The 19,559-nt window shown below is 40.8% G+C and overlaps 1 protein-coding gene across 1 annotated transcript in view; it reads right to left on the bottom strand.

Moving 5' to 3' along the window:
- Positions 1-19,559, bottom strand: part of LOC124065158 (proprotein convertase subtilisin/kexin type 4-like) — a 163,381-nt gene that overhangs the window by 121,381 nt on the left and 22,441 nt on the right. Inside the window, exons 4-6 of the mRNA XM_046400308.1 lie at positions 10,156-10,237; positions 5,481-5,584; positions 841-946 (exon numbers count right to left, since the gene is read on the bottom strand). Coding sequence (XP_046256264.1) covers positions 841-946; positions 5,481-5,584; positions 10,156-10,237 — 292 coding nt within the window. The remainder of the gene's footprint in view (positions 1-840; positions 947-5,480; positions 5,585-10,155; positions 10,238-19,559) is intronic.

The following is a 19,559-nucleotide window of genomic DNA, read 5'->3' as shown; positions in this document are numbered from 1 at the left end:
CACACACACACACACACACACACACACACACACACACACACACAGTGAGTGAGTGAGTGAGTGAGTAGCTGTCTGTATGCAAAGGGATGCAGAGCAAAGCGAAGGCCTTCTGTCCAAAGCAGTCCACTATAATAGCATCATGCTCCATCAAAAACGGAGAGTGAAGTAAGAATCAACACGCATGGGTGCAGGTGGACAAAAAATAGGCACAGATATGTTTCCATTTCTTGGTATGATGACATTTTCTCCAAGTCCACTTTCACACACATACTGCAGAGTCAGAGCCAAAAAGTGTCACATGAACACACACACACACACTCACACATACACAAAACAGCACACTCAAACACTACTCCAGCTCTATCAGCACTTGAGACTAGTGAGGCTTCAATTAGTTCTTGATGAATGAGCCCATAAGATGCCGCTCTCTCATTTCCCTTGTTGCCAGATATCCCAGCAATCAGAGAGAAATGAATTCTCATTGTGGCGTGACTGAGATGAAGATGACGTGGTGGTGGTGGTGGAGGTGGGCCCAAACATAAATCATTCATCCTGTCCACTGAGGGCCAGAGTTCATCTTCACCACACCACACTTGGCATGTCTGCACCAATCTAAAATCTTTTTGGATGTTGCAAGCTATTGCACTAAAGCAAAACTATGGAATTGTGTTTGCAAATATTAGAAAATATGCCACATTATTCTTATTTCCGTTGCCAAAAAATCCACTTCTGTGTTTTCAATCTACAGTGTTTCACAGGCACCTGCATAACTACCTAAGGGACCTGATCAGAGTGAAGAGTGTGTGTGAGCATGTGCTTTGCAGCAAAGGTTAGACTCACCATCATCAATGATGCTGACCACTACTCCATTACCAGTGATGTTGTTGCTCCAAACTGGCATCACATTCAGGTCAAGCCCATCGGAGCGGTACTCACCCTGTGAAAACTGAACACACACACACACACACACACAAACACTACTGTCACTACTTGAAAAGGACAACTGCAATGAGTGGTGTATTATAAAACATAAGAATTGCTCAAGATCTTGAGGTGCAACCGCGGAGGTTACACAAGGAGCTGCAGTATTTTTTGAACTTGTTTATACGCCTGCTTTGGTAAGTCTGAGGTTGTATTTAAGCAGATGAGGAATATCAGTATACCTGTAGTGCTCCTTTGGCATGAAACTGAAACTCATTTGCATCATCCTGCTCTTCTCCCTTTTCTTTTTCCACTTCTTCTCTTTTGTGTGTGTGGCATGCATGTCATAAACTGTCCTTTGTTCAACATCTGTCATTCCTCACCTGTCCTCTAGATGCTACTGCAGCTTCCTGCTCCTGCTTACCACCTGCCTGCCCAGATGCTCAAACATGCAACTCCATCTGCAGATACTGTTTTCTAATTACTAACATTCATCCTTATGCAATATTGTGTTGTCCCAAAATAATTGAGCACTTATCAAGAAAAGAACATATACATGGAATTTTTGAACACACTGCTGTCTATACACATACTTCATGCGGAATCTGTGTTATAAATGTTGGGTACAAGAAGCTGTTGTGTTCTGTGTTTATGTGAGATAGTGTGTGCAGATCCTTGTGTCTGAGTGCCCATAAGGAGCACACAGAGTTCATGAGCAAGTCACAGAGACAGATCTTTCATCCTTGCACCTAAAACCACAAATCCACCCACACATAAATGAACACACACACAAACAAATGCAAATCTGAACACACGTGCACAGTGACAACTCTTGCACGGTGAGACAGAAGCACAATCACTGCAACTCCCTTGTGCCTTACATACATCCACTTGAAAACATATAAAAATACAGCAACACACCAACACTTAACCATACAACTTGAAATGGTGCATACGCATTCACACACAATATGCACACACCACACAACAGCTGCACACACATAAATGTGCATCTTGAAAAAGGTTGTGAATAAATAGACAGTCTTACCAAAAATGTCAGCAGCTGACCAAAACTCCCCTGCCCACACACACACACACACACACACACAATAGATTTGATATTCAAAGTGAGTGTTTCAAGAGGCTTCAACTCTGTTGTTGTTATCATGATGAAGAGGGAGGGAAAGAGAGAGCACAATGGGGAAAAAACAACTCAGTAGGGGGCAGGGTGTGTGCGTGTGTGTTGTGCTTGGTTTTAGCTCAGCCATTTTCAAGCAGGAAAAAATGGCGGACTGGTCACAACCTTGCTGATATTACAGCCAGTTTCTACTTCCATTCAAGAATATCAAAAGTCTGTCTTCTCCCAGAACTCACCTTTCCTCCAGATTTTTGCTGTTTTGTTTGTCACATGAGAACAACACTGCAGTTTGGAGTTTGGATTTGTTACACTAACCTTGTTGATCCAAGTAAAATTCGTGCTCCACACATTTAATAATAATGACATGGACTGACACTGGTAAAAAAAACAAAAAACAAAAAAAAAACAACAGAAAAAGAAAACATAAGGGTACTGCTGAGATAAAGGTTTAATGCATGATTTTAAAAACCATTCTTGATATGATTAAAACCTGGATACCTGTATTGAAGGGTATGCAGTACTTTTTTTTTCTTTTTCAGGTGCTGTAGTGCTTAGTAAATGTACAATAACAGCTAATGATATTTTAGGGAAATTCTAATTTATTCTTTAAAGGGACTCTGAATTTTGCCAGAATATTTGTTTCACAGGGAGATGTCTAAATGTTGTCACATTTGTGTTCACCACAGACAGTTTCACTGAAAAACCTCCTTCGACAGGTAGGCATTGTTCAGGGTGACACGTCTCTGTTGTCCGTTTTTTTAAATATGCAAAGTAACAGCGTAACTACATTTATATTATGACAAAAAGAAAAAATCTGTTTTGTTTTAAAATGTGCAGAAAGAGTGGTCCACATGTGGTTGGTGTTATAAGAGACTGCTGCTGATAATGTACAGTGGGAATGTTCTTTGTTTGTGTGCGTGAGTGTGAGAGTGTGTGTGTGTGTTTGAGGGGGTTGCGTCTAGGGAGCACTGCTGCTTTGTAGTATGTGAGAATAAAGCAGATGAAAGCAGCTAGCAAGCTAACGTCCACCAGAGCACATGGACAGGCCCTGGGGAGTGCGTGTAGAAACACGCACACAGACACACACAGGGTTCGTAGGAACACATATGTGCAAAAAAAAACAAAAAAAAAAAAAACAGACACACACCTTTGTGAACTTGGTTATAAGCCCACAGAGAGGCATCTTGAACGCTGACTCACTTCACACACACACTCTGTCATGAAGTGAAAGCCAACAACACAAGCTTCTCTCACACACACACACACACACATCACTCACTCACACATACAGAACTGTGCACAGAATCATAATCGTTCTCTGAAGCACTGGAACACAATCAGGCCTGTCTTTCAAGCATATACGCATGTGCACGTGCACACACACACACACACACACCCAGACGTGTGAAAAAAGTTGTGTTCATGCAACACAAAAGCACTAAAGAAATACACTCAAACTAACACTTTCTCTATGCAGAAAACACATGCAAACGCAGCAACATTAAAAATCCTCCCCAATCCAATCGTCCTCTCCACCCCTCAGATATAGCACACAAATACTCTTTCTGTCTATCTCTCTCACACACACACACACACACACATACACACACACATGTACATCATCCACTGCAAGCATGTCCAGGATGCTGTATGGATTTTAGCAGCTTTGAACAAGCTCCTCTGGAGGAGCTGGATGCAGCCTCAACAAGAATACAATGCAGTCCACTTGCTTCATGTGTGTGCATGAGTGTTTGTGTGTTTATGCAACTCACCCATGATGTACACACAGCTTTTAGTAAATGCACACACACACACACAAACACAGATTATATGTGCAGGTATGGTCTGGTCCTAGCAAGCTACCCACCCTGAGCAGATTACTAACCCTCAATCAATATCCATGACCACCAGAGGCTTACCACAACAGAACAAGAGCAGGGGACGAGGGAGGGAAGGAAGGAGAGAGAGAGAGAGAGAGAGAGAGAGAGAGAGAGGGAGAGAGAGAGTGAGAGGGAGAGTATTTTAAAAATACTTCACATTTTTCTTGATTACTGAGTGAGTTAATGATGATTTTATTCTATTGTTTGGTTTACATAATCAAGCTATGTACTTACAGTTAGTTATATCATATAATCTGTTTGGTGTCCATGCATTATACTGTGTTTCCTCAGCAATCTTGTCAATATAAAATTGAGAGCAATGACGAGAATGAAGAGCTGTGTCTGATTTTTCTTTCCCTGGTGCTGCATACCACCCCCCGTCTCTCCCCATCCCTTCCCCCAGCTCTGTCTCTACCACCCTCCACCCCCATTCTGACTCTCACCCCTCCATTTTGGCCTGAGAGCTGAGATGTCAATCATCGAGTTGCCATTTGCCGCGGTGAATCTCAGACCCCGCCTCTCCTTCTCCTGGCTCTGTCAGATTACACCCTAGCATGCCAATCAAGATCATCCACTGTGGCGATTGGCTGATCCCTGCCGCCCTGATATGTGAGTGCATGTGTGTGTGTGTGTGTGTGTCAGTTCAAGAAGTCCAGTTGTTAGATGATCTAACTTGCTTAGATTCAGTTTCAGATAAAACATGTGATTTTCTGCACCCTTGAGTAAGTATATTTGCTCAAAAGGTGCTCTGTGTTTTGCATCAAAAGTGATGCATCACATTGCTGTTTTTACTAATCACCACAGTCTTGGACATGAGACATACTGCTTTTGAACTGCCACTGGAAAGAGCGAACATGCAAGAGTCTGTTCATTCTTGATGAAAAACTTGTTTTTTTCTCTCTACTCTTCTCTTTCCAGATCACACCGTGACTGTTCTCTCTCTCTCCCTGTTTATCCATCTCACTTGTGTAGATAAAGTTACAGTATTTGTTGAAATACTGTAACTGGTTGACTTCTGATCATAATAAGGAAAAGGTTGTAAAACAGTCACTAAACAGTCAGAACTGTAGCTGAAATGCTGTGCTAGTACTGTACAGTAACACATGACATTTATTTTAATATCCTCCAAACTGCTTTTGTACTGCTGCTGTTTTTCCACAAACACACATACATCAAGCTGCTTTTGTTGAATTCAGATTCTGCTGAAGGGATGAGCTTGACTTGTTGCAGCACAGTTTATGTGTCAGTATTGCTCCGAGTCTCATCAATCCCAGACATCTGTCTCAGTTCAACATGGACAACCTCTTTCACCTCCTCTCTCTCTCTGTCTCTCTCTTTCCCCCTCTCTTCCCACCACCACAATCTGCCTACCTCCCTCTCTCTTCTGTCTCCCTCCCCAGTCACACATGAAAGCCTGCCTAACTTATGCCTGTCAGAGGAACATCCTTCACCATGAGGACAAGAGCTGAGAGGAGAGAGAGGAGGCTTCCAGATAAGACCACTGAACACACACAAATACACACACACACAATTACACCCACCAGTTCCCACTGCACGGGCCAGAGCGGGTCATTGAAGGTGAGGGACTGGTCACTTTTCTTCTTCTCCGGCTGCCTGTCAGCTACAGACTCTCTCCTCTGGGAACCTGCAAGCATACAGACCCATTATGTGTGTATGTGTGTGTACATATGTGTGTGTATTTTTCTTGTTTTGAACTCTGACTTCAGGAAGTCCCTGGTCCCAACCAATGGTGAAAGACCTCCCAGATTCTCGTTCTCTCCAGTGAGGTGGAATACCACTGATAAATTACCATACCATAAGCATATTATTAGCATAACATTACTGCAGCACAGCTTGGTTCGCTGTCTGTCGATCATCAAGGCCTGCACCTTTCCTTTCCATACACTTCCACTGCCTCTCTCTCTCTCTCATTCTTCATATCGAGCCCCACCACCTCACTGCCATTCACTCTCTCTCCCTCTCTTTCTCTCTCTCTCTCACACACACACACACAAACACGATAGATATGAATTGTAAAATTACTTGTCATACAATGTCATACTAGTTATTAATGGTTTGTTGCTTTTTATGTTTTTAATAAAACACTGCACACATCCTTGTAAACGGGCTATGTTTCAAACTTAATTATTAGGAGTATAATGTTACATGTATCAATCCCAAATCATTCAATTTATAAAGCAACACTAACAATCAAACGTGCTAAACCATTTGCGACACACATCACAGTTACTGCCACTGTAATATGAGTCCAAAACATTGGACCCTGTTTGAAAATGACCTATAGGAAACGTAATGGAACGTACCTTTGCTTGGCTGTTCTTACCAGCCAAATAATAATAGTGTAACGTATAATAATGTACTATGAACAAGTCGAAATGACACCATTAAAAGCTGATTTAACTGTAAGAGAGTTCGTGTCATTGGGCAGTGTTTGGGACTCAACTTTCACAGTTATTAAATCATGCCTCTCCCTATGCAATCACAAAGATTTCTATCTCCAGTGTTATGCAGGCTTTGTTTTCAACTCTGGACAGAGTTATTTTAACACTGGATGTGAGTTGTATTATAAACCCTTCAGGACATGTTAAATTAATGCTGCAAAGATTAGGACAAAATAAACACCAGCGTAGTGTTAGAACTGACTCTCTCAGAGTTAATTTAACACTGTAAAATTTGCTGTGTACTGTGTTTTCAGTCTGTTACTGATGCAACATTCTGCTCGTTCATAAAAAGCCTATGGTGTGAGCAAAGTTAAGGTGTAACAGCGCCTCTTGGGTGCAACAGTGCCAGTGACTGAATTTATAAATCTATGTTGGCAAAATACACAGATTCGCTAAGGTCCATCTCTTTCTGTCTGATTAACAAAGAGCAATGCCCAGAAAATTCAGCTAGCAGCTGCTCCTTTCTAGTCAATCCTGACCTTTGCTTTCACAGGTTAAAATGATAAAAATCGCCAGTAGCAGATCAAATCAGATGTCACTAATTAATGTTTAATCCGAAAGTGACTTTGTGGCTCTCTGCAAACCAGTGTCTGTAGGTGTCTGTAGTCATCCAAAGACCTTTTGTGGGGGATTAAAGTCTGCTCTGTAACACCACCGAACAACTGCAAGTGGACTGACAACAGAGTAGTCTTCTCTCGAGTTGAACACATCAGGTCAATTTTAGCTGCATTCTTCCAGTAAAAACTTTCATTCACGTCACATTAAAAAATAAGGGGTACAAAAGTCAGAAGGTGACAACTTTTACTTCAATGCGTCAGATACATATTTAATCATGGATAGGTCGATATCAGTATGGGATTGTCTTGGTATTGACACATATCGAATACTACACAAACTAACAAACTCAAAATGGACATCCAAATACTCTTAACTGAAACCATTTTCACATCATGTACCAACAGTAAAGCATTCAGCTGCCAGCTCAGACAGAGAATAATAACTTTCTTAACCAAAATCACACCTGTGAATCAAATTTTGTAAAATGACTGCTGTTTATATCATAATTACCTGCAACAGCAGTAATTTCCAACAATATTTTGTCCAAGAGAGATTGTGATGTGCCACACGATCAGATCTGGTACTGACTACATTGTTTTCCATTTGAGTCCACTTTGATCTAAGGTATATTTATTATACCTTATTAGCCTGAGTAAAGTTGAACAAGGCCAAGTTGGTTAAAACAAGTAATTCAACATTTTGGGAAATACATACATATGTACCAGTCTCATGTCTGTGCACTAACTATAGAATTAAAGTATGTCGTTAAAGCCAGGAGACGATTAGCTTAGCTAAGCATAAAGACTGGAAACAGCCTGGTTCTGTCCGAAGGTAAAAATGCCTGTTAAAACACCTGTTAAGCTCACTAATTGACACACTGCGTACAGATTTAACAAACAAGATACAACATATATATGTAATATATATACAATGTGTTAATTAATACATTAATTAACATGACAGAGCATTACTGACATAGTGACATTTGTTCATTTTTCTTATTGACCTCTTGCCAGTGTTTGATTCCCCTAATTTTTCCTGTATGCATGACAAAGCATGACATTCAGTGAGTGTTTACATTTCTGCATTTGTTTTTCCTGTTCTACAGAACACATAGCAGAAAGTGAGTTGTGTGTATCATTACACTCATACCGGTCTCTAAATGAATCCTATGCTTTAACAGAGTTTAGAGTCCCATAATGAAGATTTTCCACCCTGCCAAGAGGCTGTGTAAGATGTGAGAATGGTCATATTAATACTGGCACACAATAATGAACACTGGCAGCTTCAGACTAAAAATGCTAGTAAGAAGCACCAGACTTCAAAAGTTCAAATATGTCAAAATGTAGTGCACTCGCTCCTTCCCTCTCCCAGTCCATTCCAGTCTATCCAGTGTATAAAACAAACATACAACTGCACTGTTCATCCACCATATACTTGCTTTTTCATCTTTTTCTTTCCAATTCACTTTTGTATCATCTATCAGTGCAGATGCTGAGGTTGAGGATAATACAACACACAACGAGTGAGTGAGTGTGAGAGAGAGAGAGAGAGAGAGAGAGAGAGAGAGAGAGAGAGGAAGAGAGAGAGAGGCAAAGAGAGGGAGAGGAGAAGAGAGAGAGAAAGAGAGCGAGAGAGGAAGAGAGAGAGAGAGAGAGAGGGAGAGGAGAAGAGAGAGAGAGAGAGAGAGAAAGAGAGAGAGCGAGGGAGAGAGAAAGAGAGAGAGAGAGAGAGCAATAGAGAGAGGGAGAGCCGCAGTGGGACGTGCGCCAGTACATTCATGTATAAAAACACCCACCACTTCCCACTACACACACACACACACACACACACACACACGATAACTATAACAAACAATAATAGATGTGACTTATAGGTATACACATGCATGATGTAAATATGAAACAGGCATGAAACCACTGCAGCTGTTACACTGGTTTCATCAGAGAAGTTCATTGTCACAAAGGTCACAACGATGTCTCAAAGGCATCTACAAAACAATTGTGGTATAGACTTAAGCTGAAGAAAGACATATGCACATATACAGTACAGTGCCTATAAAAAGTACCCACCCCCTTGAAGGTTGTCCCCTTTAATTGATTTTATAAATGGAATCATGGTCAATATAATTTGACTTTTTTGACCAAAAAAACTCTTTAATGTCAAAGTGAAAACAGATGTCTACAAAGTAATGTCAATTAACTAAAAATATATAATGTAAAATAAGTGAGTACGTAAATATTCACCCCCTTCAAGTCAGCATTTAATAGATGCACCTTTGGCTGCATCACAACACTGACTCTGTGTGGATAGGTCTCAATCAGACCTGCACATCTGGATAATTTCACCCCATTCTTCTTTGCAAAACTGCTCCAGCTCTGTCAGGTTGCACAGGGATGAACAGCCCTTTTCAAGTCAAGCCACAAATTCTCTATTGGAATTGAGGTCTGGGCTTTGACTCGGACACTTCAGACCATTCACTTTGTTGACTTAAAATGATTTCTGTGTAGCTTTTGCTGTATGCTTCAGATCATTGTCTTACTGGACAACACATCCTCCCAAAGTCAGTTTTCTTGCAGGCTGAATAAAAGTGGAAAACATCCAAGAGGGAGGGTACTTTTTAGAGGCGCTGTATTCATGGATGGACATGCATACAAAAAGCATATGCTTGAAAATGGCAGTCATTTCTGTAATTCTTGATACTAGATGCTAAAATTCTGAAACCAATCCTGAATTAAAAGCCACTTGATTTTTGAGAATGTATACTTTATGAGGAACACGCCACAACTTACAAAAAACAATCAATAATACTGAAGTATTTAACTGAAAAAAATGTGTTAAGTGTTTATTTATATACAAGGAAGGTATAACGTGTAATTTCTTTACGGACATTTAACTGGACAATTGAGAGTTTGTTCTAGTTTATTCTGTGCCTATGTTAACTGTCAGACAAACTCAACAAAACATTACAAGTGGCAAAAGCAAATAGCTTTTCTTAACCTCATTTCTTTGAGATGAGCATAAGAAATATAATTATTTATTCCCTCTACATTTTAATGGTGATTTTATTATTATTACTAGAAGAAACATTTCAATTGGTGACCATCATGGGCTGTTATGTCTTCCAGCAATGAGTGATTGGCCCCAAAAATACAATAAAAGCATCACTGAAAAAAGTGTGTTGTGTAAAACTTACTGTGAGTACTGCTGCGGTCCGGTCCTGTCACAGGAACCCGTTTGTCTCTATGACGACCCTGCTGCCTCTGCACCCAGTAAACCTGGAAATCACAACACACAGTAACACACCAATCGTTAATGCCTGAGACATTTTAACTTTTAATTTATTGTATGAAGTAAAGGGAAAAACGAAACCAAAATGGAATTCACTTCACTTAGCTAAGTGTAACCCAAAAGATGTACAACAGCTCTAATAATCTTTAGCCATTTCAAAAGTCTTTCTTCCACAGGATTGTGGATTTATGAAGATAAAAGCAAAACAGTAAGCAGCATGGAGCGAATGAAATAATTTGTTCTATTCTGTTTCATTCTACTTTGAAAGAGAAGGGAAATCCATAGCATGGGGAGAGTTGGGTGTCTTTATGGAGGAGAGTAAAAGGTTTCCTCTTCATTAGTTCAAAGAGTGCTCGCTCACTCTCTCTTTTACAGTCCCATTGTCCTGGGTTAAAAGCAACGAAAACACCCCCGCCTCACCTACACCTCTGTCCTTCACATGTGTGCGTGCTCGTGTGCACACACACACACAAAATTTCTTTCATAGGCCGCTGCTTGCAGCTTTGATCTGATAAGAGGCTGGTCCTTGTGAAGGTGGGTGCTCTAAATCAAACAACAGATCACAGACACACACACACACACACACAAACACACACATATCAGTATCAGCCCACCATTGTGCTCCTACACTTAAATCAGAGTGGAAGAGGTTGAAAATAAATACTATTGAGAGGCGGCTGCAGTCTTTTATGTCCTAAAAGGCTGCTAGCTTTATTCCCCTTCATGTTCTTCAATTAGACTCAATTAACAAGAGTGGTCTAAACTACCCGAGGAAGACGCATGTTAGGGTAAGAGAGGCTGTTAGAGGTAAGAACTACATGTGTGATATTAAACACAGAAGACCTCAGACAGGATGTTGATGTGATGTGTGTACAGTAATCGGATTGCTGTTTGTAGTAGGCTGATCATATTGATTTATAATGACTTAAGATGAGGTTAAATGTCATAAAAAAATATATCATAAGCTCAGTGCAATATTTGGGTTAGTGTACACGTCCTTTAGCTGATGTCTAATCAACAGGAACAAGATCTTGCTTTTATTTACACACATGCACTACATTAGACATATTGTGTCATTTGTAAAGTGTTAAGTCTTCATACCCTCACAGCATAGTTCATAAATGTTGTTTATATACACTGAGCAGTACCACAGAATACAATAAAAACAAAAAAAAATGCAACTACAAAAACAAAAATGTTTTTCAACAACTATTAGAAATGGCATATAGAGACAACATTAGATCTATAATCTAGCAGTGATAGTTCATTTATCATGGAGAAATAAGCACCTCTGCACATATAAACATATCATTCTGCTGACGCAAAGACAATCACATGCAGATGTGAGCAAGCGTCAGCAAGATGACACCAGTGCAGCCCTGTGAGACATTATCATTGGCATACCATGTACAGTTTCAGTGCACAGATGCTTTCATTTACATTTCATATGCCTGTAATTTTCAGACAACAAACATTCATTAAAAAAGTCATACTTACATAATGCTTTCATCTTAATATATAAAACAGCTTTATGTTTATTTATTATATACACAGTATGGCTATGGTTTAATGGTTCCTGATCACAGTTAGGGTTAGAGTCCATGCATATTAAAAGGTATTCTGATATTCTGAAAAAGGTTTCATTCATTCATTTTCTATACCGCTTATCCATCAGGGTTGTGGAGGAGCTGGAGCCTATGTCAGCTAACTACAGGCGAGAGATTTAATTATGTAAATAATTAACTATATGACCACTACACTAAAGCCCTCCAGACTGTCTATGGGTGTGTAGTCTGCAGGTCCGCTTGTCTACAAATGTTAATTTTTGCAGCAATTAAGCTTAGTCCATTATATTTTATATTTGCCTAAAATGTATGTCAGGTATGTGAGGTCAGGCACTGATGTTGGACCAAAAGGCCTGGCTCACAATCTCTGTTCCAGTTAATCCCAAAGGTCAGGGTTCTGTGTGAGCCAGTCAAGCTCTTCCACACCAAACTCATCCAACCATGTCTTTTGGACGTTGCTTTGTGCCATGGGGCACAGTCATGCTGGAATAGAAAAGGACCTTCCCAAAACTGTTGCCACAAAGTTGGAAGTACAGCATTGTCCAAAATGTCTTGGTATGCTGAAGCATTAAGATTTCCCTTTAGTGGAGGTAAGGGGCCCAGCCCAACCCCTGAAAAACAGCCACATCCTAGTGCTTCCGTTAATATAGTGTATCATCAACATATGGTCAAATGACAAGATCAATTTATGTTTCCAGTTCATATATAATAAAACAAAGACATGCACATGGGATATACATGGATAACAAGGATGTGACTGTGTGTGTGTGTATGTGTGTATGTGCATGCGCGTGTAAACTCCAACTACCTTGTAAAACCCCTCTAGCCCCTCCTCTGAAGGAGCAGCAAAGAAACTGTGATCAATACACATGATAGGGAGCTAATCGCTCTCTGTCAAACCAGGCCCTGCCAGCTACTAATGGCACACACTCACTAGGGAATGTCTGCATGGGTGTGTGTGTGTGTGTGTGTGTGTAGGCTTGGGCTTTAATGGCAGATTGAGACTCTTTAGGGAGTGTTGCTCAAGGTTAGACTCAGGGGACAAGGGGCAATTGACCACACTGTCTGTGACACTGACCCCACTACTGTCAGCGCATTCATCATCCAGCTGTGACATATAGGCAGCTCACACACACACACACAAACAGAGAGAGAAAGACAGAGAGAGAGAGAGACAGAGAGAGACAGTACACATGTAAGAAGAAAAAGTCATGTGAAACAACATCACTAAACAGAATGAAATGGCAGCCCAACACATGTTGCAATACAGAGTCAACCAGTTCAACTTCAGCATCAAATACAGAAGAAGCTGACATTCCTCCCTTTAAAATAAAAGGCTATTTAGAGTTGTGAGATGAGTGGGCAGAGCTATGAAAAATAAACCTTATTCGGAAAAACTGTCTTCCAGCTGTGAGGAAGAAAAGAGCAGTTAAGCACTCACATGATGGAACAGCTGAGGTAGAACTGACACAATGTGAATGGGTGGAGGGGGAGCAGAGAGACAGTAAGGTGTAGGGAGAAATATGTGCGTGTGTATGTGTGTTCCCATGAAGAATATACTGCATGTGTATGTGTGGACAAATAGAAGTGAATGACTGAGGAAGGTGCTCAGGAAACACAGAGAAAAGTGTGTGTGTGTGTGTTTGTGTGTGTTTGTGTGTGTGCATAATACTCCCATGTCTCTATATGAATGAGTGGATGTGGTGGATGGCAAGCAGCTGCAGCAGTGTGATATGAGCCGAGCTGCACAGATATCAGCACTGACATTTTGGGCTTCGCTACCCACCCACAACCCCCTGGGAAAGTGATGGCTATGGCACCGTCAGTGACCACATGGCCCCCTCAGACCACCCCCCGCTCCTTCACTCTGCCTGTCAATCACAACGCTGTGCTTCTAGAGGCCCTGTCTGCCCTGGCCTGGCCCTGGCTGGACTCATTATTCAACGCAGCAGTGAATGCACCACATGACCCACCTCACACGCACCCCAGCACCCAGACCCTGACGCTGATCCCTATCTGGACCTCACACCCCCACCCCTCTCATCTCTGGCTACCAGGCTGACCACAGAGAAAAAAACAAGACAGAGGAGAGGATTTGTTTGTGTTAGCACCAACTATAAGATGAACAGTAAAACCAACATAGAGGCATATAAAATAAAAACAATAAAAAAGTGTGAGCTCTACAGTAGCAAGCAGCAAGGGGTGGGGGAGAGAAAATGCATAAGTTGAAAGAGAGCAGAAAGATAATAGGGAGATACACTCTGGCCCCTCCTCTAGCCTTCTTTTAGGGCACCTCTTGGCCTTCTCTCCCTGCTCTGTCTCACCCTCCCTCTTACCTCCTCCCCACCCACCCCCAGGCCCTCTGGTGTGTTGCTCACTCCATTGTGTCAGCCTTCAGAAGTGCTCAGTTTGAGTGGCAGGCCGTCACAGATCAGTTCCCTGCTAAAGCGGCCCGGCAGGCCGGGGTGACGGGCCAGGAAGGGATCTAAGTGGGGTTTATCAGCGCTTCTTAACGCCTCTCCGGCTCCCTGACACAAAAGAGAGGGGGTATTAAACATCTAAAGCAAACCAAAAAGCGTGAAAGCTCCTTATAGGGCCGCGGGATTGCGGATGTGACTGGAGTCTTTAAAAAAAAAAAAAAAACCTGAAAAAAAGAAAGAAAAATAAGGAAAGAGAAATGCACACAATTGCTTCAGCAGTGAGGAAGCACTGAGGGAAAATTTTACTGTATTTTCTGTCCTGTGTGGATAGCAGTGTGTGTGTGTTGTTCTGCTGAATGTAACAGCCTTAAATATAAAACTCAAGGATTTTACATATGTAAAATGAAACACACAAAGTGCACACGTTTGAGGGACCCAGGCATAACCAACATAGAGTCAATAACAGTAAATATTACAAACATTGAGTGAATAATTTTAATCTCAGAAAGGCTGCATTTTGACAATCAAATTGTCTTTGGAACAAACATGAGAACATGCTGGTTTTCAAGCTAACTGGACTTTGCAATAAGCCACGTGATTACATGATTAACACAGATAAGCACATAAAACAAAGTGATGTGATGGGTCTTTTACTTTAGATTAGGACGTGTGGGAAAATATCAGAGGGTCAGAAGTGACAGGGTGACAGGTGTGACCTCAATTACCCTCTGTGTAGAATGCATCACATATTGTTATCAATTATCAGTGTGCTTGTATTGCTATAAAACTCCAAAATGTCTCCTGTGAAAAAGTCTGTAGACTTCTGCAAATTCAGACACAGTAGGAAAAGTAGGAAAAGCACAGGTATAAATAATAATGATAGCCAAATGGAATTTGGCGGCTTCAGTTTCAGACGGTGCTGTACAGGCTGGTTTGTCGACTTACTAAAACACTGGGCTATCATTGATGTCATTGGCAACAGACTGTGCTTTTTTTTTTTTACAAGCCAAAATGTCCTAAAGGGCGGCACAGTGGTGCAGTGGTTAGCACTGTCGCCTTATAGCAAGAGGGCTCCAGCTCTGGGGCTTTCTGTGTGGAGTTTGCATGTTCTCTCTGTGCCTGCGTGGGTTTTCTCTGGGTACTCCGGTTTCCTCCCACAATCCCAAAAACATGCACATTAGGTTAATTGGCTACTCTAAATTGTCCCTAGGTGTGAGTGTGAGGTTGGCTGTCTTTGTGTGTCAATCCAGGGTGCACCCTGCCTATCACTCCTAGTTAACTGGAATAAGCTTCAGCCCACACACCCTGATGGATAAGCGGTAAAGAAAATGGATGGATGCTGAAATGCCACCAAGGTGTTCTATAGAATGGCTATACTACACACCTGTGGTGTGATGGGAACGATCAAAATACATGCACGTAATGCAGAAGGATTATTTAAGGAAAATACTGGGAATACCAGTAGCATGACAAAGCATGTCATCAAGCAAGGTGAACTGATGCATCATACTCATAAGGCCAGTGACTTCTTAAAAACCGATGTTGTCTTGTCCTCTAAAGCACATGCCAAAAATGTTTATTACTTCAATTATAACTGATTACAAGGCCAAATTACTCATCTCCTGCATGTAAAGCTCTAGCAGGCAGGTCTGTATGCTTGGTTTCACAGTTTTTTTATGGATTCCCCATTAACTTTACCTTTGGCAACCTTATGGCAGTTGTCTCTTTTAGAAAAAAAGAAGTATCACCTGAAGTACTATGAAGTCTTGTAATTTTTTAAATGATACTCAGCCCTGCTAAATGTAATAGTTGCACTGAGATGTCAATCTTACACTGACACTCAAAAAGAGGTTGAGCCATGTTCATTTGGTTGACTGACTGACCTGACCTTGACCTGTTACAATTACATCAATGATTACAGGTTTCTCATTAAGCAACTTTGTTCAGTTACTCAGTTTAGGACATGAAAACACAACAGTTGTGCCACATACGTGTCTCTCTGCTGAGAGCCTTGTAACTGCTACAGTGGCAGCAACAATAAGGCTTCCACACAGCTACAGCTTGGCCTAACTAGGCAGTCGTTAAGACAAAGGAAAAAAAAGTCAGAGGGCCGGACACGCTCTGCACAGTGGTTTTCTGTATGGGTGTGTGTTAAGTGTGTAGTACACCAGCAGGGACCGGTGTGTGTATGTCAGAAGCTGGCAGGGGGTTAGTATCTGAGACATTTTGTAAAAGGTCAGTGTAGAGTTCAGTCAGAGACATGTCTGTGTGTTTGAGAATGAAACTGCGAGCAGTATGATGTTAAGGACAGTTAGGAAGTGGGGAGGTGGTGCCTGAAGTAAACAAGGTACAGACATGGACAAGAGCCTTTGGATGTTCTTAGATCCTGTCACACTGCAACAATGTGTGTGTATAATGCACACGCCACAGTCTGTTGGCTGCCTGTGTGGATACATTCCTGCATGTCTTCGATGAATCAGGCCGTGTGTTAGCTGTGTGTGAGCGGTGCAAATGTGCATGTGTGCGTACTGTGTCCTTATCTGTGTACTGTCTCTGAGCCCTCACATGTTTGTGAGAGGCTGTTTTTCCACAGCCTTGCTAATTATGTCATTAGCGTTGCGATTAATGCAACAGTTGATGATGGCTTTGCTGGCAGCAGGCTGATACACAAGCAGTACAGCTCTCAAACGTGAGCTTCAGACCCTCCTATGGATGGCTTTTACTCAGCCACGGTTTGATATGAGCTACAGCTGTTTCACATTGTACTGATTTATGAGGTGTGTTTATTATTTGTCTGTTATGGCACACAGTCATATTCAGCTTCAGAGTTCAGCTGAAATGTTTCACTTCACAAGTACTCTCAGTAGAATTTAACAATAGTTTTATAAGTGTTAAAACCAGTTTGTTTTGTTAGGAAAATAATACCAGCAATGGGTGAAAAGTCAGAAAAGGAAATATAGGAGCAAATGGCCTGTGCTGCCATGACCAATTAACAGATTCAGACGCCGTCAAGCAACAGTTCACAACCACAGAAGAAACTAGTAGAATATAAAAGAAACAAATGAAAAGAAGGGTTTTTCAGAGACAAGATTTTTGCTACCTGTGTGTTTAGGAATGCATTTGAGTTTTAGTTTGCAACAGGCCAAAACAAGACAAAACAAACTACAACAACAAGTATCTGAAGAACAACCATCAACCACGTGAGTGTTTGAGTGTTGGATCTTCACAGCACACAGTGACTCACAAAGACAAGAGGTCATGGTGATAATGCATGATTTGTTGGTCGCGGCTTTACATTATGATTTACACTTTGCTGATATTTATAAAATATTGGGTTTAACTTCCAATTATGTTACTATATATTACTTATTTTACTATACTGTATACTACTATATCACATCAATAATTACACTGTCTGTGCAAAAAAATTGATCTAATATAAATTTGGGGCATATTTAAGGTTACCGTATTACAAAAAAAACTGACATTCATAAAAACAAGGCATATATGACCCAAAACTGCAGGAAGTAAATTGTTCAGTCAAGTCAACCTCCAGTTGCAGTCTATCATTCTGCCCACTGGTTCATACTGGGGATGTCTTTAGAACACGTCGCTGTTTAGTGTATGAAAAAGTTGGGAGGCTGTTTGTTGGAGGTGGGAAGAGAACAGCACTTCTTGGTAAACTACACATAACACTTGGGAAACTGGCTGACAAAAGTGTCACAGTTTGCAGAAACAAGCAAAATTGAAAGGGTTGGTCCCCCTAGTGCAGTTTAGAATTTTTCTGACTTGCTTGGCAGTCAAGTGTATGCGTTTTATTTAACTGTTACGTGGTTTGTTGTATTATTCCCTTCACGTTTACACATGTATTGTATTATATATTTAAAAGTTGTAGCATGTATTTTAGAAAGGGGGACCTTGAAAGCACGCTCTTAATGGTCCTTTCCTGTAGGAAAGTAAAGCTTTAAATGAATAAATGAGTGAATAATGAATGACAATTGACTGATTTCACAGCTCAAAGACATCAATGAATCTAGTCACATGTGGTCATTGATTGTACAGTGGTATTAATATAATGCAGTACGTGTGTTATGTTACTTGAATAGCCACATTCTACTGAAATGTTTTCAGCTGTGTCACATGGTCTTCCTCAGCAGACGATGTTGTTCTGGAACTGCAGATGTTGAAAGCTTTAAAGCTTTGTTAACATGTTGGCTTAATACTTAAAAAACAACTGAGCTTTCAATTTTTAATTAAATAAAAATACTATTTTAGTATGGCAGACATCTGCAAATACAGACACACTTTATTCCACACATGACATCTTCATATCTTCTGTAAGAGGGACTTGCTAAGACATCAGTTTACAACAAATTCAACTTTAGTTTAACTGAGGCCTATTGGTGATGATAAGCATTTTTGCTGTCCAGTTGGCGTTCAAAATGTCAAACTCTCATTAATGTGTGACATTAACATCAGGTAAGAATTTTTATTTTAGGTTAGCTCCTGATGCTCCAATGACATGATTTGAACGTGACTTTGTGAGTAGGGAGAGTTTAAATGAAAATGTTAATGAACAACATGCATTTGAGTTCTACTACGACTAACACATAAAAACATTATCTAAAAATGCTAAAAATGTTGCACTATCAAACTCAATCTTTTATTTTGGATGAATCTGATTCACCTAATTCAATGCACACAAATTTGTGCGACCCCAGGAATGGTGTTTTATCACAGACTGGCACGAACTGGAAACACTGTTTTTACTTCAGAACACAATATAAGAAGTATTAAATTAGCACTGACTCAGTTTTGACCTTGCAGCTTATTTAAACTCACATGGTGCAGGGATTAGTGAGCTCTGTAATGTGACCCAACTGACATACAATGCAAAGTACAGTGTGTGATGCAGGGTGAAAATGAGTATACAGGTTTGTACAGACAGGTCAGAATGGTCAGAGGTGGGCGGGCTGGGTACAGCTCAGGCTTTGGCAGTGAGCCAGCTACTGTAGCTAACACACTGTAATTGTGGACATATATACATCTCCCATATACCCATTACACAACTGCCTACAGACCAAAATATGCTATTAAAGCAAATTCTGTTTCTGCAAAGTCTCATCGGGCTCAAGTTAGCGATTTTAGAGAATCTTTTCTTGCCTCAATGCTAAAAGCAGCAAGGTCACATAAAACAGCATAAGCAACAAACATACTTCAATGCAAAAGCATTTAAGGATGCAACAGTGCCTGGTAAGGAGATGTAATGTCTAAGAATTCAATTGTTCAGCATCCCAACTCATTACAAAACCGTGGGACATTGT

Source organism: Scatophagus argus, chromosome 9 (genome assembly GCF_020382885.2).
Source record: "Scatophagus argus isolate fScaArg1 chromosome 9, fScaArg1.pri, whole genome shotgun sequence".
Classification (NCBI taxonomy): Eukaryota; Metazoa; Chordata; class Actinopteri; family Scatophagidae; genus Scatophagus; species Scatophagus argus.
Note: the sequence above shows the minus strand (reverse complement) of the source record. Positions and strands in the feature narration are given on the sequence as shown.